General features: G+C 55.9%; 1 protein-coding gene across 4 annotated transcripts in view; it reads right to left on the bottom strand.

The window, feature by feature from the left end:
* The window catches only part of PODN (podocan), a 32,622-nt gene that overhangs the window by 10,457 nt on the left and 1,877 nt on the right, over nt 1–20,288 (bottom strand). For 2 of the 4 annotated variants that reach the window (XM_086717011.1, XM_086717010.1), the window contains exons 2-10: nt 14,108–14,449; nt 12,776–12,869; nt 11,150–11,214; nt 9,470–9,579; nt 8,169–8,325; nt 7,753–7,868; nt 6,553–7,210; nt 3,132–3,280; nt 1,783–1,993 (exon numbers count right to left, since the gene is read on the bottom strand). In XM_086717011.1, coding sequence (XP_086573137.1) covers nt 1,810–1,993; nt 3,132–3,280; nt 6,553–7,210; nt 7,753–7,868; nt 8,169–8,325; nt 9,470–9,579; nt 11,150–11,214; nt 12,776–12,869; nt 14,108–14,449 — 1,875 coding nt within the window. In that variant the 3' untranslated portion in view covers nt 1,783–1,809. Of the gene's footprint in view, nt 1–1,782; nt 1,994–3,131; nt 3,281–6,552; nt 7,211–7,752; nt 7,869–8,168; nt 8,326–9,469; nt 9,580–11,149; nt 11,215–12,775; nt 12,870–14,107; nt 14,450–14,666; nt 19,940–20,288 lie in introns of those variants that run through there. The other 2 variants (XM_086717013.1, XM_086717012.1) reach the window with 2 other exon arrangements.

The following is a 20,288-nucleotide window of genomic DNA, read 5'->3' as shown; positions in this document are numbered from 1 at the left end:
GTGTCCTAACAGTGGCCCAAGGGCCCCTTCACATGGCCACAGCCTGACCCTGTGACCCCTAGCTCAGCTCATTCTGATATTCCCTTCTGACCACATCTCTCCTCCTGGCTACTCACCACACTGTGCCCACTCTCCAACGTCCCTCTCCAGAGACCCTGCCCACCCACACTCCTCCTGTCTGCACCTCCTTCCTTCCCAGCCTGACCCCCGGGGTCCACAACTGCAGCCATTCTCTCGTCAACACCCTCAACGTCCTTGTTCCTTACCCTTCTGTCCCACACACCTGGCCAAAACCCCAGCCATGGATGGATCCAATGGTCCATCTTCTCCACACCCACCCCGGTCTGCTGAGCACCTCCTGTTGCACAGAGAAAACAGAAGGCTGAAGGCATCGGGCTGATGTGACTTCATGTTCAGCCACCAAGCCACTGTCCTGCGTGTGACTGCAGCCTTCATCCCTCCTGACACAGTGGAAGGACTGAGCCTCCTGCCAAAGCCAGACCCTCCTACTGTGTCCACAGGGCTAGCTTCTCCCTGCTCTCCTCTCTTACATCTTTAACTCCCCCTCCGGGCCAGCCCCTCCCGTCAACTCTGTTTCTGAAAAGGGTGCAAAGTAAACAGAGTCCCTCCTGAACTTCACACCTCTTCCCCGTGCCACCCTCTCATCTCATCCCTTTACGGCCAAACTTCTTGACAGAGTTGTCTATGCTCCCTGGATCCACTCCTTGCCAGCTACTTTCTCCACCTTCACTGCCCTTGAGGCTGCTCCCCCACAAGGTCACGGGTAACCTTCTTGTGGATAAATCTGACAGGCCTTTGATAGTGCTCACCTCCACCTGCCTCTCAGCAGCACTGACACAGCTACTCTCTCCACCAGAGCCGTGGGGATGCACGGGTGTAGACACATGCATGCGCGAGTGCATGCAAGCATGCACACATCCTGCACCTGTGAATGTGTCGTGGAGTACATGTATGTCTGTGTGCGCTCTGTGTCCTGAGTGTGTGTTATCCATGCACACGTATGCATGTTTGGACATGTGTGAGCACGGGTACATGTCGGTTGGTGCACTGTGTGCACATGTAGGGTGCTTGTGTTGCATATGCACATAATCTGCCTCTGTCCCACTTCCTTCCATAGCCGCTCTGTGTCAGCCCCTTCTGCAGGCTCCCTTGCAGCTGGCCACGGCCTGTCACTCTCCCCAAGCGAGCTCCCCGAGCTTCCTGTGGCCTCATGACTATTTCCAGGCTGATAATGTCTGGACCCCCATCTCCAGCCCAGACCTCAACCTCCAGCCCCAGACCCACATACCTGGCCCACCTCTGGGCAGCTCCCGAGCACACTCCAGGCCCGTCTAACTCGCCACTCCCACCACAACAAATCTGCTCCCCTAGTACTATCGTCCATCTGGAATTCAAGTTAGACCTGGGGGCCTGTCCTCTCCCTCACCCTGGCCCAGCAGGACTACTCTGGCCTCTGGAGTCTGCCTGTCGCTCCCCCAAATCCCTTCAGGCCTTCTGCTTGTCTGCAACCTCACTGCCCACCCCCATCGCCTCTGGCCCGGATCGCCACAGTAGCCTCCTCCAGGCCCCCACATCCATGCCCTGCTTCCACCATCCCAGTGCCTGTGCCAGTCCCATCAGGGCGCTCATCGCCCTGGAGAGCTCCCCAGCCTGTGCTGGCCTCCCACAGCTTTGCCAGCCTCTCACCCAGGGCCTATACCGGGGTCAGGGACAGGAAGCTGGTGGGGAGAGGTCAGTGTACCCCCCCCCCAGACCACCTACCTATGTCAAATCCGGTTCACCCCGTCACTATCGCCTTTCCTCATCCTCCTCATCCTCATCCTCCTCGTCTTCCTCATCCTCTTCCTCCAACTGGCCCCGGTCCTTGGAAACGTCACCAAACTCAAAGTTGCCTTCTATGTCCAAGACCTGCAGGTGCTTCAGCCTCCGGAAGGCACTTTCCACCACGGAGCCCACGGCCAGCTTGTTAAACCTGTGCAGGCCACCCATTTGGGGTCAGTGTCAGAGGCCTAACCCTCAGAGTCCCCACACTTACCTAGCCTAGACGGTAAAGGGGAGGGAACGAGCTCTCCAGGAAGATGGCACAGGAAGCATAAAAGATGTGCGGGGGCTGCTAAGAAGCATGGTGTGTCATAAAAAGTCCCAGCTATTCAGTGTGGCCACAGCTTGGCGGGTAGGAGTGGACGCTGGGCCACTCATCCAAAAGGGGAAGGTCCCTGTCTGCAAATGCTCTAAAATTTAGGAGTGGCGGAAACGGGTGCCTCCTCTCAGCCTGGGATTACCTCCCTCTGGGATCAACCCCAAGGCCTGAGGCTCTGGTGCTGCCAGCCTGGGGTTACTTTGAAGCCTGGTGTGGAGTGGCACACAGGCAAGGCCAGGGTTAAGCTGGGCCAGGGACACACCTGGGTTGAAGGGAGGCAGAGGCTGGGCTCTGATACCAGGCCCCCTCGATTCTTTGTGCCTTGGTCCCCATCCCCCCACACGAGCCCAGGCATAGGTCACACTCCACCCCAACCCAGCCTGGGGCCTTCTGGGCCACAACTCCCCTGGGAGGGCACATTCTGCCTCCTCAGATCTGTCCCTTCTCCCTGAGTTGAAGGGATGGTTAGGTAGGGTGTTGGGAAGAACCACCCTGACTCTACTGTACCAAAGCTCATTTCCTGGGGCAGTTGGCTCCCCCATTAGAATCATTCTAAACCCCCAGAGCTCAGCAAGGGCCTGAGCACCTGCTCTGCTGGGTCTGAGGCCCAGGGAACAGCCTGGCCAGCTATGGGCACAGCCATCATCCGTGCTCCCTGGTTCCCTTCCTGCCACGGTAACATCAATAATGCCCACATGCACTGCTTTTAAAGTTCCTGAAGCCCTTTTACAAACTTATAAACCTTATCAGGCTTGGCCAGGACTGTCCCCTCCCTTGAGAGCTGAGGACACAGAGTCTCGGGGGGGGGGGGGTTCTGTGATGTACCCAGGGTCACAGAGCCAGTCAGCAGTGAAGCCAGGCTTCAAACACTGACCTCTACCTGGGAGCTGTTCCCACATGCCTCAACTATCCCACTAGAGCCAGGGTTGAACCCAGAGGGGCATGTGCACTGCCCCAGGGGACCTCCTACCTGAGAAAGATGCCTTTGAGGTTGGGCGTGGAGTCGAAGGCATTGGCAGGCACAGTGCTAATCTTGTTGTTCTGCAGGTACAGGTACTCGAGTGACTCAGGGAGCCCCTCAGGGATCTCTGTGAGCTGATTCCCAGCGATGTCCAGCAGCTATATAGATGACCAGGGGAGTCAAAACACTTAACATCTTGCAAAGATCCCACCAACCACCTGGCCTATCTAAATCTTATGATAACCCTGTGAGGTGGGGCCTTTAACTGTCCCCATTTTCCAGGAGGGGAAACAGAGGTTCACATGGATTAAGAGATCTGTCCAAGGCCACACAGCCTGTATGAAGCTGGAACCCAAAGCACCTGACTCCAAACCCTTGTTCTAACTGTTATATGTCCTACGCAGCTCCTTCTGTCTTCCCACATGAATTCACAGCCAAGATATCTGAGTGTCACAGTCCTTCCTCCTTAGTACACCTGTCACCCCATCAGACTGAAGATCCCAGAAGGGCAGAGGCCCGGGGTCCTCCAGTGGTTGCATATTCCCACACTGGTCCCAGATGAGGGTGAGGGTGGGGTCCATACAGGTGGGGTTGCTCATTTGTGGCCTTCAGAGGCCATGTGGGCAGGGGCCAAGAGCAAGGGTTCAAGGCCCACTGACCTAGGCTGGTCAGTCCTGGGTTCACCACATGCCTGGAGTCCAGGAAGCAGGTGGGCAGGGAAATGGGGTGTTTTTCCCAGGAAGCAGAGCAAACATGCAGCAGGCAGGAGACCTGGACGTGCATGGGCCCGGCTCACTGCCTGCCCCTCAGGCTGTCTGCACATACTCGCTCTGACACACACCTGTGTAGGCACAGGTGGGATTCCATCATCTCTAATCTCCCTTCCTCACCCTGACAGGAGGGGGCTCAGGGTCAGGAACTGGGGGCCATGAATCTAGATTCAAGATTCAAGGGGAAAAACCAGCTTCACACCTTAGGGAGCCTCCCGGTCACCTCCTCTACCCAGCAGGGCTCCCTGCTCCCCACTGTGTCCCCTCCACACAGCTCTGGCACTTCCTCATTCATTCCGAACATCCTCATGCCCGCAGGTGCTGGGGAAATGGAATCCACTAGAAGCTGCCTCTGGCACTGGAGGTCAGGGTGGCGGAGGAGATGCACGCAGAATCTGACAATGACAGCTGGTGGAATTGGCTGTGTTGAGGGAGCCCAGGGGAGTGGCCTCGACCCAGGCTTGGGTCAGGGGAGTACAGCAGCCAGCACAGGCAGGGGCTCTGAAGCAGTGGGGGCAGCTGCTTATAGAAAGATCTGACAGTGTAAGGAAGAATCCCCCCACCAGACACCTCATCCCTGACTGAATTCACATACCTGCCCATCACTGGGGGCTTCCTGAAGGAGATGACACCTGAACTAAGTCCTAGGCATATTATAGGCTCTAGGATGGTAATGACCCATCTACCTTACTCCCTGTCAGGTTCTCAGTTCTAGAGCTGTGTCTTACGTGGTGGAGGCCCGGGACAACTGTGGCATGAATGAGTGAGGTGTTCCCAGGGTGCTATGCTTCCAGCAGCAAGGCCAGTATGAGTAAAGCCCAGTGTGGCTGGGAAACCAAGGAGCTCAGCCAGGAGCAGAGGCAGGCCAGCCCTGAGAGCTGCGGCAAGGATTCTGGTCTGGGTCTAAGAGCAATGGGGAGCCACAGAAGGGTTCTGAGCAGGAGTGTAAGGTGAGTGTATGTGTTTCAAGATACCTACCGACTGCATACAGAATAAGGGAGTGAAGAGCTCCTATGGAGCCGGGGTGCAGGTGAGAAAGGGGGGTGGCTCGGGGTATGGGAAGCAGGGGTGGAGAGAAGTGAGTTGAGAGATGTGATGGTAGAACTGGCAGAGTTTAGTAACAATGGATGTTGGGGGCACGTGGTGTGAAAAAGGGGGTGTCAAGGGCAGCTTCCAGGTTTCCTGTGGGCACCCCCTTCAGTGAGTTAGGAAATGCAGCACAGCGGTACCTAGTGGCTCAGTGGGTTAAGTGTCTGACTTTGGCTCAGGTCATGATCTCATGCTTCATGAGTTCGAGCCCCACATCGGGCTCTGTGCTGACAGTGCAGAGCCTGCTTGGGATTCTCTCTCTCCCTCTCTCCCTCTCTCCCCCTCTGATCCTCTCCTGCTCGTATTTTCTCTCTCTCTCAAAATAAATACACTTCAAGAGGAGCAAGTGTGGAGGGGAGGACGATGGGATTCGAGCTCCTTGAGAATGGGCTCCTGAGGAAAACCAAGAGGGATTGACACAGGTAACGGGATCCTGGTGTCTGGCACCCAGCAGGGCTGTCTGGGTGAGGAGAGACCCCGGCTAACAGCTGCTCCTGTAAGGCCAGCTGCCTACCCCCAACTACCCCTGCCCTACCCTCGGGGCTGGCCCCCACCTCCCTGCCCCCCATTCTGTAGGCTCTCCCCTATGTTTCCCTCAGACATCCTCATCCTGACAGCTCCCCCGAAAAACGTGTACTGTGAGCCTACCACACTGAGGTCCTGTGAACACGACAGATTAAAATGCCTGCCGCGGGTTTCAGCAAAAGAGCAGGCAACAAACAAGCAGATGGATGACCTAATGCCCAGGAGGGATGAGGATCAGGAAGAAAAACAAAGCAGAGGAGGGTGACCGGTGGTGAAGGAAGACCTCCCAAAGCAGAGGAGGGTGACCGGTGGTGAAGGAAGACCTCCCAAGGAGGTGACATTTGAGAGACAGGGAGGGGACATGTTGGGAAGGGGGCCCCGCAGGGCAGCAGAGTGGGGGGCAGCTCCTGACCTCGCAGCACCTAGGCCCTGCCTCCCAGGTTTCTCAAGTTCCCTTTCAGCCCTCACTGAGTGGGAAGTTTCGCTCACAGCCGATATCCCACCTGACTCCAACTGTGGCCACAGCAGCCACACCCACTGAGCAGCCCAGCACGCCTCAAGCAGGCTCCCCCCGCCCTCTGCAGACCCGATGAGGTCAGTCTGCCTCCCCTGCCCCTGTAAGGGCCTCACCCCCTCCCCTGCCCCAAGCCCAGCCTTTCCCAGCCACCTGTACCTGAGCCTTCAGATGGGTGAGCCTGACTCTCCAGTGCCACCTGAACTGGCCCTGCCCACCCCCTCCCTGGCCTGTCCTCCTGAACCGTGGGCCCCCTACCTGCAGCCATGACTTCTTATCCCCACAGCCCTCTGCAAGCCTGTACCTGCAGGTGCTGAGCTCAGCCTGGCCACACCAGCCCTTCACTGCTGTATCCTGGCATGCCAGCCAGCCGCTTCCTTGGTCCAGCCGCCCCACCCCCACCGCCACCCCCCTTACGGGCAGTCCCTCCCACCCACCCCTCACCTGGGCCTAGAAGATGGGTGGGCTCGGGGCAGCCATGCCAGTAGCACCTCACGCGGGCATGACCCAGCCGCTCTCCCCTCCCCCTTACCTGGAGGTGGGCAAGGTCGGCCCAGGAGCGGGGGCCCAGGGCGCGGCTGCGCAGCCGGTTGCCGGTGAGGTAGAGCTCACGCAGCTGGGCCATGCCGGCCAGCGCTCCGCGCGCCAGGGCTGCCAGTTCATTGCGCTTGACCTTCAGCACGTGCACGTTGCGCGGCAGCCCGGGTGGCAAGGTGTGCAGCCGGTTACCGGACAGGTCCAGCGAGCGCAGCAGGCGCAGCTTGCGGAAGGCATCTCGGTGCACCTGTGGGCTGGTGATGCGGTTGTAGCTGAGGTTGAGCTCCTCCAGGAAGTAGGTGGTGGCAAAGTCGTCGCGGCCAATGCCGGTGATCTGGTTGTGCAGGATCATGAGAGTGCGCACGCGCCGGGGCAGGCCGCTGGGCACGCGCTCTAGAGCGTTGTTGTACAGGTGCACCGTGTGCAGCCGCTTAAGGCCCTGGAAGGCCCGCGGGTGGATGCCGCGCGCGTGCAGCTGGTTGCTGTGCAGCAGCAGGTACTCGAGGCTGCGGATGGGCGTCAGCACGTCTGCGTCCACGCTCCGGATGGCGTTCTTCTCCAGGTGCAGGAGCACGAGGCTGCGCGGCAGCCCTGCCGGGACCCGCGACAGGTTGTTGCTGGACAGATCGAGGTACTCCAGGCTGGACAGCTTCCTGTGGCAGGAAGGAATTAGGATGGTTGGCCGAGGCCCACGGTGTTTGGTCCCACCCCTACTCCCAAGGGAGATGGTGAGGGACCTGCCTCTAACTCAACGCAGCTCTGTGACTAGCTCACTAGGGGAGCTCAGTCCTTTTGGAGCCGGTCCTTGGGTTGATTCAGTGACACGTTGGTGAAGGAAGAATCTAGCATGGTTTTTGACACATAGAAGTCAATTTGAAGACCAATTATTTAAGGCTTTTTGTGGCTACCCTGGGCCCTAAAAAATGAAAACATATTTGCCTTCAGCAAGTATACTCCAGTTTCAACTTTGTACCAAGAAGCCAGCCTCACTGGAAGTGGGGCAGGCCTTCTCTAGACATATCACTTGTTCTTGGGGACAGACGTGTCAGCAAAGGCACAAGCCCAAAGTTCCTTCTCCAGGAACCTGGTGGGGGACAGGTAGGTGACAGGCATGTGTGAGAGGACCCGGCAGGGTGGGCCCAGGGAGCAGCTTCCCGGTTACCGTGCTCACACGGAGGGCCCAGGTGGGGCTCACCAGAAGGTTTCATTGTCCAGACCCTCGTCAGTCAGGTAATTGTTCTGCAGGTACAGTTCACGCAGATTGCTCAGCTCACTGAAGGCACCTGGTGGGATCTTCTCCAGCTTGTTGTTCTGAGGGGTGGGATGGTGGGGAGCATGAGGGACAGCTGAGGGGCAGGGGCGGAGCCCTGGATGAGATATGGAGGGGAGTCTAGGGGAACCATGCGAGGAGGCACAGGCCTGGAGGATGCTGCATGTGATATTGACAGCCAGGTACCCAGGCTTCTGCCTGGTTCTCCACAGTGGACACTGTGCCCTCCGGCGTGTGCCCAAGGCCCCACAGCCTCACCACAGTGCCTGTGTGGGCCTGGGCTCTTCCCCCACTGCAGGACCCTGCTCTTTTGCCGCCCCTCCCCATGCTCTCCCTCCCACCTTGAGGTGCAGCTTATAGAGGGCAGGTGGCAGGTGCTTGGGCACGTGGCGCAGGAAGTTGCTGGACAGAATGAGGATCTCGACATTGCTGGAGCCGTTGAACATGTTGTCCGGCAGCCCGGCATCCGCCAACTTGTTGTTGTGCAGGTACACAGACCTGAGGGATGAGACACAGGTCCTCACCCACCCATGCCCACCCCTCTTCCAACCAGCTCATCTGATGAGCCTTCAGACCTTGCTCAGGTTGGGCCTGGGCCCAGGGCACCCTCCTCCCATTTGAAGGACCTCAGACCCCACCTAATCCAGTGCCTCCTAAACAACCAAGGAGACCAAGGACCCACCAGAGGCTGCCCCCTCACGTCAGTGGCAGAAACAGGATTTCCTGATCCCTAGTCTGTGTTCCTCCACACCCTTCAAGGTTCTCAGTCATTGCCTGACTGTTGCAGCCCTGGAATCCTGCGTGCCAACCCCAAGTAGCTGGCTCTGAGTTCTGCAGGACTTCCCACGATGGGGGCTATCCCCGCTACCTCTTTGTCTCAAGTGTCCACTACAGGCCCTGGCTCAGAGGAGGTGAACTCTCATTCATTCAGCAAATATATAGTGATTGTCCCTATGTGCCAGGACTGTTCTAGACTCTGAAGATATAAGCAGTGGACACAACCAACAAGACCCTGCCTTCATGGAACTAACATACTAGAAGGAGCAAAGATAAAAAATAAGAGAAGATATTCTAAACATAAAAGAACTCATTCTTGCTGTGTGGCCTCTCTTGGGCCTCAGCCTTCTCATCTGTAGGATGGGACCATGCACAGTGACCCCATGGAGAGAATCAAGTGAGATGACAGATTCAGGGATGGAAGCAGAAGCAGCACCAGGGATTGTCAGTACCGGCCCCCCCCCCGCCCCCCCCCCCCCCCCCCCGCAACCACCCTGCCCTGCTCACACACCTGTGCTACTCTTCCCAAAGCAGCTCTTGGGGAGGGGCAGCTCTGTCTGCTGGAAGATGCTTCCTTCCCACAGGGGCTGGGGAAGGAGGGAAAGACCCTCCACCCAGCTCCCCACAGTTCCACAGACATCCCTCTCTGTCCTTGCCTCTTGGACTGATTGCTTTCACTCCTCAGATCCTGTGCCCCTGCAGCCCGTGGGCATCCCTCACCACAGTCCTGAGCAAGGGCATCATGCCTGCACTGCCCAGCATGCCCCTCCTCCAGGGCCTGTCCTCTGCCTGGCTTGGGGCTGGGAGTGTCTCAGCTTCTCCCCCTTCCCCAGCCTGAGCCCAGGGCCCCCGTCTGACCTCTGACCTCAAGTTTGGCTTCTGGCCAAAAGTGAGCCCGTAAATCTTGGTGAGATAGTTGGCAGCGAAGTCCACGCTGATCAGGGTGTTTGGCAGGAACCGGGGTGCCAACGTCAGCTGGAAAGGGAAGAGTTGGGGCAGAAAAACCAATGGCGGGCAGAGGCCAGCTCTGGGTCTCACTGCCTGCTGCTCACCTGGGCTCCTCTTTGCAACCAGAGCCATCTTTCTAAACTGGAAGCCCGTCCCACTCCCCTGAGTGTGCAAAAACAGAACTCCGTGGCCCCCCACAGCCCTAAACATTCAAAGCCCCCTAGGACTGTCCCCTGCCCTGCCTGTCCTCTTGGCCTCTCCCCTCATTGCTCCCTGACACAGACCCTCTGTCCAGCTACAGTGAGCACCCACTTCTCCAGACACGCCCTCCCCCTGCCCAGTGTCTAGCCTTCATTCATTCAACAGTAGTCCCTGAGTCTGCAACACTGCCGGCATGCGTCCAGGAGCTGGACGTGTCCTGAGGAACAAGACAGAGAAGTGCCTCCACCCCCACCCCCAAAGCTTACATCTCAATAGAGAAGACAATAAACAAGGCACAAAAGTATCCAATAGTGATAGCGAGTTAAAACAGGCTGAAGACGGAATAACTGGGTTGGGTGCTCGGGGAACAGGTGACACTTAAGGCAATTAAGGCACTGCCATCTGAGGGGAGAGCACCCACAGCAGCAGGGGCAGCGAGTGTAGGCCCCACCTGGGGGTTGCCAGGTTTGGGGGCTGGAGGAGAGGGAGTGAGTGGGAATAGGAGTTGAGAGAGGCAGGCGGGCCCACACACAGGCCATCTGCCATGGGGAGAAGTGTGGCTTTCATTCTGCGTGGAAAGTAAAGCCTCAGGAGTTTTGAGATGGGGAAGGCGGGTTGGCGGGGTAGAAGCAGGTGTGATTTTTAAAGGTCACTCTGGCTTCTCTGTGGAGAAGGAGGAGCAAACAGGCAAGCAGGGCCATCGTGGTGCAGGCTGGTGGACCGGGGCTGGAGGGGAGCCGAGGGCGTGCAGTGGGATTAGGCGTGGGTGAGCAAAGCACCCTGGATTTGTGGCTCAGCTGAGTGGCGCTGTAGGTGGTTGGAGATGACCTTTATGGGGGGCGGGGGAGAAGGCCGCAGGAGAATTGGGCTTTCGGGGTTGTGGGAGGCAAGCAGAGTTCTAGTTCCATTAGACATCTAGGGGAGATGTCGAGGAGGCGGGTGGATCTTTGAGTCTCCTGTGGGAGGAGTGGAAAGGGCTAGAGGCTGCCACTGGACATGGCCATGATGTAGATGGGTGCTAAAGCCTGGGGATGGGTCACCTCGAGAGACCTCAGAGAGAAGAGGCCAGGACAGAGCCCTGGGACACACCAAATATTTTGAAGTTGAGTGCCTTTGTGCCTTTTCTCATGCTCTCTCTTTGGCAGTGCCTCCCCCTTAGGCCCCCTGGCTGAAATCCCGTTACCCTTCATGGCCCTGCTCAAATGCCATCTCCTCCAGGAAGCCCTCCAAGTAGCTATCACCTTCCTGCACTTCTGTAAGGCCTTGGCCTCCGTTTTCATTATCTGACCACTCTGATGCCCTGCAGTGAGGTGTGAGGTCTCACCGGGACCATGTCTGAGCAGCAATGGGGACCCAGTGACCTGAGCTCAGCCTCCAACACCAGGGGGCCCCTCACCTTGTTATTGGCCAAGTACAGGTAGTTGAGGTTGGTCAGATGCTCAAACGCCTCCTCCGGGAGCCCTTCAAAGGACAGGCATCGGTCAGAGCCCTGGATGAAGGAGATGCTACAAGGGAGCACACCACCACCGACCCCCCCAGTGCCCACCCCACTTGCCAGGACCGGGAGGGCCCTCCCTGAGGCATGTTGGGTTCTGATCCCTTCCCAACCAGTTCCAGCAGCCCTGTTTTCTTTCCCCTTGCTCCCAGGAGCCCCGGCTCAGAGGAGCAGGTAGACAGTGTCTACTCACAAATGACCAATTCTTCACCTGCTCGGGGGCACCCACGTGGGAATGGGTCCTCATAAGGTCAGGCCACGGGGCAGAGGACCCATCCCCACCCTTCCCCATCAGGAAGGAGTGCTTTCTTCAGGTGCAGCCCTAGAGGATCAGAGACCCTCCTCATACCTCTGCAGGGCAGAGCTGTGGCCCCTGTGCCCCCCCACCCCCGCCACCATCTGGCCCATCCCTGTCCCAGCTGGCAGCTGTAGTGTCAGGACTCGGCTGTTGCTGGGAGCCCAGCCAAACTGGCCCTTCTCCAGTCCTGAGGCCAGCCTCTGACACTCAGTTCCGGGCTCCCAGACCCTCAGATGCTGGGACGCACCCAAGCATCTAAGGAGAGGGAACAGTTACATAAACCGTGCAGGGTCCCTCTGTGGAATACCCGGCTGCCGCTGTGTGAAATGATGGCCACTGAGAGTTTTTTGCAACATGAAAAATGCTGCTTTGCTAACTGCTAAGTGGAGCACAGCAATTATGACAGTTATAATATCTAAACTGTAAGCTCAGCTATAAATGAAAAAACACAAAGAAAAGAGACTAGATTGAATTGTGGTGATGGTTGTACAACTATGTAAACTTACCAAAACTCGTCAAATTGTACTTTTATGTTGGGTGAATCTTACAGCATATAAGTAAAGTAGAAAGAAACATACCCAAACGTTAGTAGTGATTAACTCCACGTGGCAGAATTATAAGTGGGTTTTTTCTTTTCCATTTTGTTTTCTACATTTCCAAATTTTCTGTTATAAATTATTTTCATCATCAGAAAAAAATAACTTTTTACAATGTGAGTGTTCTACGCATCTTTGATTCTGAAGGCCTTCTGTGAATATGAGTCTATGAGAGGGGTGCATAGGTGGCTCAATCGCTTAAGTGTCTGACTTCTGCTCAGGTCATGATCTCGCGGTTTATGAGTTTGAGCCCCGTGTCAGGCTCTGTGCTGACAGCTCGGAGCCTGGAGCCTGCTTCAGGCTCTCCCCCTCTTTCTGCCCCTCCTCTGCGCGTCCTCTCTCTCTCTCTCTCTCTCAAAAATAAATAAATGTTTAAAAAAATAATAATAAAAATAAAGAGTCTATGAGAAAGGTCCTGGGAATCTCAGCCTTTCCCCTGACCCAACTCCCAGGTCTCAGAAACCCACAGGGGTGACTCTTAGGCAACCACAGGGAGCCCCTGGCCGTGAGGCCCTGCTGCCAGCCCAGCCCTGCTGTTTTTCGTATCCCAGGATCTGCAGGGTGGAGCTCCTCCCATGGGCACCAGTCCCCACCCCCTCGTGTCCCTCTCCTGGGCTCTGGGTGATCCCTCACCTCGGGAAGTCAGACGGTTGTTCTGGAGGTTCAGAGTTTCCAGTCGATGCAATCTGGAGAGCTCCTGGGGGTAGATCTTCTCCAACTGGTTGTTCTGGGGAGTAAGGGCCAGGGATGGTGAGGAGGCAGGCTCACTAGAGGCCTGCCCCCACCCTCAGTCCCAGTCCCAGGAGCCAGTCCCTCTGCTGGGCACCTCCCTTGGGATTCACCCTCATGCAGACAGGCCCTGGGTCTGGGCCAGGCCCGGGTCTCAGCGCTGGAGGCACAGCAGTGACCACAAAAGGCATGCAGGTCCCACCTTCGAGGAGCCCAGATGGGAGCATCTCCAGGTGGTTCAAACTTGGAGTGCCGCCTCCCCTCTAGACCCGCTCCCTTCATGTTCCCACTGGATGACAGGCATCCGCAGCCCATTCTCCCCACCCCAAGCCAGAAACTACTTTTGGCTCCCTTTCTCGGGTTGGGGGGAGGAACCTGGGTCCTCACTCCCTTTGGAATGCTTTAAAACCTTCCTCCAAAAGCCTTCCTGAATTGGATTGGGGCCAGACTAGGAACTGCTATGGGCCCCACAGCACTAGTCCTTCTGTCTCCATCTGTTGTCTTTACCTGTTTAGATCTCTGCCTCCCCCATAGGCTGTTCAAGTCCTCCCTACACGCCCAGCATCTGACACAGCACCAGACGTATCAAGCATGCACCCGGGAGACTTTTATGAATAAATGAGTGAATGAACCAACAGTAAGTGTTGTCCTTAACTTGTCCCTTTCCCTCATGGGCTACCCTGGCCGCGGGCTCCCTCCACCATCACCCTAGACCTATCAGTTTGAGTGACCATTGGGCAGATCACTTTCCTTCACTAGGCTTGATCTCTGGAAATGGGTACGAGAGCCCCTCTCTCTCCTTCAGAGCTGCTGGGCCACACAAAGTTGGGTGCACCAGAACTCCCAGAGTCCCCCATCTGGAACACTGTGTCCCACTTCTCAAAATCTAGCCTGCAACTCAGCTGGGGAGAATACTCTATCCTCTGAGCCCCCAGAGCATCAATCAGGGTCGACTTTCTCTTGTTCTCCTGGCCTGTAATGGTGTCTGGGCACCCCGTCCGTTCAGAGGGTCAGCTGCCAGGCAGATCTGTGTCCTTTTTTCCCTCAGCCCAGACTCCTCCAAGTAAAACAAAGCAGTTATAATATCACGTTACTCTGTGACTGGGACATCAGAGGGGGGAATGCCCTAGCACCTTGTGTCTGGGGTTGGGGAGCCACAGGAACTGGGGGTTCTGGGCCAGGAGCTGCGATGTAGAGGGCAGCCCCTGGTGACCGCTGTTGCAATGGCGGCTTCACCTGCAGAGACAGATGGTTGGTGTGCTCAGGCAGGTCCCCCGGGAACTCACGCAGGTCAATGCCACCACAGTCCACAACACCTTCTTGGGAGCAGGCACAGTCTCGGGGGCAGTTGATGGTGGCAGGGCCAGGCCCTGGCTCCTCAGGGCTCAGGACCAACACTGGCTCCTCCATGAATTCGTTCTCTTCAGGGCTCAGGCTGTGGGCACCACCTCGGCCAAACCCCGGAGACCTCACCGTGCTCACCGGTCCCAGCTGCAGCTGCGATGGCAACAGCAACAGGAACAGCAGTGCCCTGCTCCGGGCCATGGTGCCTGCAGGAGGGGGTGAGTCAGACTTCACCTGTTAGGGACAGCAGGCACAGGGCTAGGGCCTATGGAAGTCATACTAGGGCCCTCCTAGGCACAAGACAGAGCCTACCCAGGGATCCTGGGCACACGTCCGATCTGCTGCCACCCTCCCTTCCCTACCCACCTCCCCCTCATCAGGGCTACCCTCTGGAGGGAGGAGGTGAAGCCCTGTCCTTAGGCAAGTCTGCAAAACTTCCAGCAGCCCTTACCAGTCCTGGCTCTGAGCACCGGACACCCACTTCACAGAAGGGGAATCTGTGGCCCAGGAGGAACTGTGACTTGCAGGCGTTGGCCAGGACTTTGTGGAGCTCTTGCTGCCCTGGCACAGGCGGGGCTGACAGGCCCTGTATCTCGTCCAGAGCCACAGGCCATGGTGGGCCAGCAGCAGCAGGGCACATCCCAGCTCTTCGGCTTGCTGTTCTAGGATGTTCAGGGCTTGACCGTCTCTCTTCCAGCACCCACACCCCAGTCATACAGGTCTATCTAGAAGTTCCTCTCTCCAGGCCTTTGCACATGCTGTTCCTTCTGCCTGGAAGCCCTCTCCCTCTCTTGTGCAGTTAGCAACTTCTCTAAGAACTAACACCAGTGATGTGTCCCCTGGGAAGACTCTGAGCTGCCCCAGGACCCTCCATCACTGTTCCCCCAGGGTATGAGTTGGGTTAGGCTGTGAATACGTGAAGGTGTCTTTCTCCCATGTAGGGCTGTGAGCCACTCTCAGTGTCTGGGTGGAGCTGGGCGTAGGGCAGGCATCAGTGAATGGTGCTGCTGCCATCCCTTCCAAGTCCCTTCCTGATGTTTGCACTCTCAGCTGGCCTCACCAGAGCCTGCTGCCACCTGCAAGGGACCACTCCCGAGCACTGCACAGCCCCCTAGAGCAGCAGGGGTGGGGCATTGGGGATGGCCTCAGGCCATGAGGAAGATGCAGGGTTCCATCTTTAGCAGCCCATGGACCTAGCTGGGCTCTGGGCTGGTCTCTGGAGTTCTCTTTACAGAAAGGCACTTAGCAAACATCTCTGGGATGATGTGACAGGCCATAGCTCAGGTATGCTGACTCTAGAGTCCCACAGACCCCAGTTTGAATCCCTCTCCACCACTTAGTGGCTCTGACCCCCCCTAGGCCTATTTCCTCACCTTACAAGGCAGATAATACATCTAAACCCACAGCATCCAGGAGCAGTCAGCAAGGTGACAGATGTGAAGCACCTGATACCTCCTGGGTGATGCGGTGCTGCTGTCACTGCTGCAGCAATTACAAATGCAGGTACATGGCAGGCACTCAGCCCCAGGGGACCCCTGCCCCAGTCTGAGGCTCTCTTCAAGGCACTAGATCGGGGACCACACCCCACACGGCTAGAAGATGCTGGGCCTGCGTAAATTGGGAGCTGGCCACCGCTGCCGATGTCCGGTTAGGAAGGCAGGCACTGGAGCCAACTAGCCAGGGCTGAGGTCGGCTCTGGCTCTCAGTTGTATGACCCTGAGCAAGTTTTGTCACCCACCAAACCTCAGCTTCCTCACCTGTCCACCCTAGTGGAGACACCATGAGAGTCAGTGAGATGCACATACTGTATACCCTAAGTGCTCAATAAATGTTAGCTCTTCCTACCACTAATATCTGATCCATGGGCACTGCCCACCCCACAACCCCCTGCTTCTTCCTCTTCTCTTGTCCAGATCCTGCTTGTGCTTTTCAGTCCGGTCCCAGGCCCACCTCCCCGCAGATTTACAGACTCCAGCCTCCTACGAATTCCTGCTGCCCTGTGGCCATTGCAGTATTTCAGACACTGCTTTGCCTCACTCATTGGCTCAGCCAGCTCTCCAAGGTGAGGTCTTGTCTGCCCTCAGCCCTGTGCTGGCACAGGGGACACAAGTGAGGTGGCAAAGTTCCCTGCTCTCAGTCTAGAGGGGGCAGCAGAGCCCAATTCAATAACTACTGCCCCTCCCTCCACCCCAGACTGGGTGAGCCCTGGTAAGCCATTAAGAGAGAGAGAGAGAGACAGAGAGAGAGATGTGTGAGGAGAGAGAAGAGGGGCAGCAGCCAGGCTTGTCTGACTCCATATAGGTCTACGAGGTCTAAGCAGACTCAGACCCCAGCTGCTGGCCCGGCAGAAAACCAGGGGGCCTACTAGCACATGCACAGCTCCCAGGCCTCAGGGGTCGGTTGGCAGCAGTAAGGATCACTTGCCGCAGCCTGGCCCTATGCCCACCCTACCACACCCCTGCTTCCCCATCCCCTGACCAAACGGGCAATGAATCCTCAGCCAGTCTACAGACCATCATCCCCATGCACACTGTAACTCCTCCCCTCCCCCTCCCCCCTCACTAGCTCAAAAGCCTTCAGTCCCCGGAGCCACCAGCATTAGACCAGTATGTGACCCCACTGCGGACCAGGGCTCTGGGAGGGGGGAGTGTGGGCCCAGTCCCCAAATCAACCAGGGCAGGAGGCCAGGGAGAAGGTTCCTCCCCACATATCCTGTGCACTCACCGGACCAGCGATTTTTCCTCCCTCCCCTTCGGTGTGTATCTGTGAAGATCTATAAAACTGTATCTGTTTATATTAACAGTATGAACCATATTGAAAATGTTATCACCATCACTTTATAGATGAGGGAGCTGAGGCCCAATGGGATCGGCCAATGTAACACAGCTGTTAAATGGTGAAGCTGAGCTCCCAGCCCAGGGCCTTAACCACAATGCTACGTGGCCCCTTCACTGGGCCAAGCACAGCTGAGCACTAAGGACCCAGACAGAGCACTCGGGTTGGGCTCCCGCCCTTAAGAAGCTCACACCTGCACCGTCCAAAGTAGTGGCTGTATGTGGCTACTGAGCACTTGAAATGTGGCTAGAATGAATTGAGAGGTGCTATAAGTGTAATCCGTAGTATATACGGATTCCACAGACTAGTACAAAAGAGGATGTAGAATATCACTAATATTTAGGGTATCTCACACAACATCTCATTTATTTTTATATTAATTATGTATGTTGGATAAACTAGTTAAATAAAATAAGCTACTAAAATTAATTTTACCTGTCACATTTTATTTTTTTAACCTGGCTTCTAGAAAATTTCATATTATGTACGCAGCTTGCATTTATGGCTCACGTTATATTTCTATCAGGCAGTGCTGGCATGGATGTAATAGACGTAGGTGTAAACTGAGTATTATAATCCCAGTGTCATCAGAGGTGTGATGGAGGGAAACCAGAGTCCGTAGGGGCCCCGAGGAGACCTAACCTTGCCTGGGGCCAACAAGGCTTCCCAGAAGAAGTGATGCCTTATTTAGCCATAAAGGGTGAACATCAGGCAAAAGGGAGAGAGTGATATAAGCAAGGAGGTCAGCATGTACAAAGGCCCAGGTGCAAAAGAGCCCATGTGGTGACCTCCACCAAGCTGGCTAGAGCGTCTGGTGGGTGTTGGGGACAGGGAGTGATGCAGGTGGGCAGTCCAGGCCAAGAAGGGACTTGAAAGCCTAGTTAGGGAGAGGGATCCTTATCTTAGGATCTTAGGAAAGATGAGGAGCCGTTGAAGAGCAGGAGAGTGGCATGGGCAGGTTTATGGATGGACCGGTGAGGAGCTCTTTGAGGCTGTGCAACGGTACAGGCAAGGCCTCACAAGCCTGGTCTGGACAGAGAGACGTGTTGGGATGGAGAGGATGAGCTGGATGGACAAGAGAGGGAGGAAGAACAGACAGGGCCTAGAGAGTCCCACCTCATCCTCTGCAACTTGGGATCCTGGGCAGCCCCAGCTCCACCACCTGGTTTTCTGTGTGGCCTTGGCCACATCCTGGCCCATCTGAGTCTCGATTTGTTGTTGTTGTTCTTCTAAGAATGTTGAGCCAGATAAGCCCCTAAAGCCCCTTCTGTGTGCTCAGCCACATTGGAGCTGTGTGAGGGAAGAATAAAGGAGAGAGTGGGCCCCTGGCCTCTTCGTGTCCTGAGTGAGGAGGCCCTGGTGAGGCACAATTTACACTGCTGGTTCAGCAAATGGCCAGCTAGAGGGGCAGCTCGGCCTGCAGTGAGCTCTCTATCAGGGAGCGCCTTAGCAACAGAAGGGCAGGGGCTCCACTCCTGTCAGCCATGTGGGTCTGGACAAGGCCACTTCACCACCTGAGCCTCGTGATGGGCGCTCCTCGTGAGATAAGGCAATGGAGATGGGCGCTCCTCGTGAGAATTAAATGAAATGACATGTCCACCTGTTGCTGGCATCGGGCTAGTGCAACACACATGGGGTTCCTGTTACTGAGGAAGTCCCTGGGACCAGCTGCCTCTCACCGCACCTACCTCCCCTAGGGAACCAAACCTTAAGGCCCAGAAGCGCTTAAGTGGAGATTAAGGCAAAACTAGAAGAAGGAAGGGGAAGGGAGACCCAAATCAGGACACAGATCCTCAGCCCCTAGCGGCACCTTCTTCCTCCACTCAAATACAGTAAAAATTCACTAATCCCCCACTTGGTGCTAAGCCCAAGATAGCTGCATCTTATTGCCTCTAATAGAAATCCCAAAACTAAGACATAATCTTCCTACTCTGCAGATAAGAAACTCAAGCACAAAGGGGCTCCCATAGCTGCCCATCCCCATCAAACTCCTACTCAAACGCCCCTGCTCTGGGAAGCTGTTGCTCCCCTTTGGGTGAGGAAGTTCTTTGGTGCTCCCACAGCACCGCTGGCCCACTGAATCCTGCAAGATTCAGCTGAGCCTTTCCTGACTCCCCAGGCATGGAGTGAGTGTTCGGGAAATGTTTGCAGAACGAAGAAATGAATTTGTGAAAGGCAGAGTTGGAAAAGATTTGCAAAATTATCTAGTCTGACCCCCTCAGTTCACAGATTAGTATGTTCAAGTTAAGGCCAGGACTAGAATTTGTGTCTTCTGACTCCTGCCCAGAGCCTTGAACTGCTCTTGAAGACTGAGTAGGAGTTCTCCAGATGGACAAAGAGGAGGAAAAGCACTCCAGACAGAGGGAAGGACATGAGCAAAGGTACAGTGTGGGGATGGGAGAAGAGGGAGGTGCCTTTAAAGAAAGGAAAACAGGGGTGCCTGGGTGGCTCAGTTGGTTAAGCGGCCAACTTCGGATCAGGTCATGATCTTGTAGTTCGTGAGTTCCAGCCCCATGTAGGGCTCCGTGGGGACAGCTCAGAGCCTGGAGCCTGCTTTGGATTCTGTGTCCCTCTGTCTCTGCCCCTCCCCTGCTCGTGCTCTGTCTCTCTCTCTCTTTAAAATTAAATAAACATTTTTAAAAAAAATAATAAAGGGTAAACTGGATGGGGCAGGGGATTGAGGATGTGACCGGAGGTCCAAGTCTCCAAAGGCATCAGCCACTATGCTAAGGTGCTGGTGATAGGGAGCCATCAAGGGCACCAGGCAGGTCATGGTCAGAGGTCTTAGTATGACTCTACTAGGCCTAAAGGTGCCACCATTAGTCACCCCTTACCTAAGATTCAGATACAAAGCACAAAGTATTTTCCCACAAGATTTTGTGAAAACAGCCATTTGAATCTAACATTTCTCTTTTTATTTATTTATTTATTTTTCAACGTTTATTTATTTTTGGGACAGAGAGAGACAGAGCATGAACGGGGGAGGGGCAGAGAGAGAGGGAGACACAGAATCGGAAACAGGCTCCAGGCTCTGAGCCATCAGCCCAGAGCCTGACGCGGGGCTCGAACTCACGGACCGCGAGATCGTGACCTGGCTGAAGTCGGACGCTTAACCGACTGCGCCACCCAGGCGCCCCTAACATTTCTCTTTTTAAAAAAATTTTTTAAATGTTTATTTATCTTTGAGAGGGAGAGAGAGCGAGAGAGAGAGGGAGAGAAAGAGAAGGAGGACAGGCAG

The sequence above is a fragment of the Puma concolor genome, chromosome C1, assembly GCF_028749965.1.
Source record: "Puma concolor isolate L17-30 chromosome C1, mPumCon1.1.hap2, whole genome shotgun sequence".
Taxonomy (NCBI): domain Eukaryota; kingdom Metazoa; phylum Chordata; class Mammalia; order Carnivora; family Felidae; genus Puma; species Puma concolor.
Note: the sequence above shows the minus strand (reverse complement) of the source record. Positions and strands in the feature narration are given on the sequence as shown.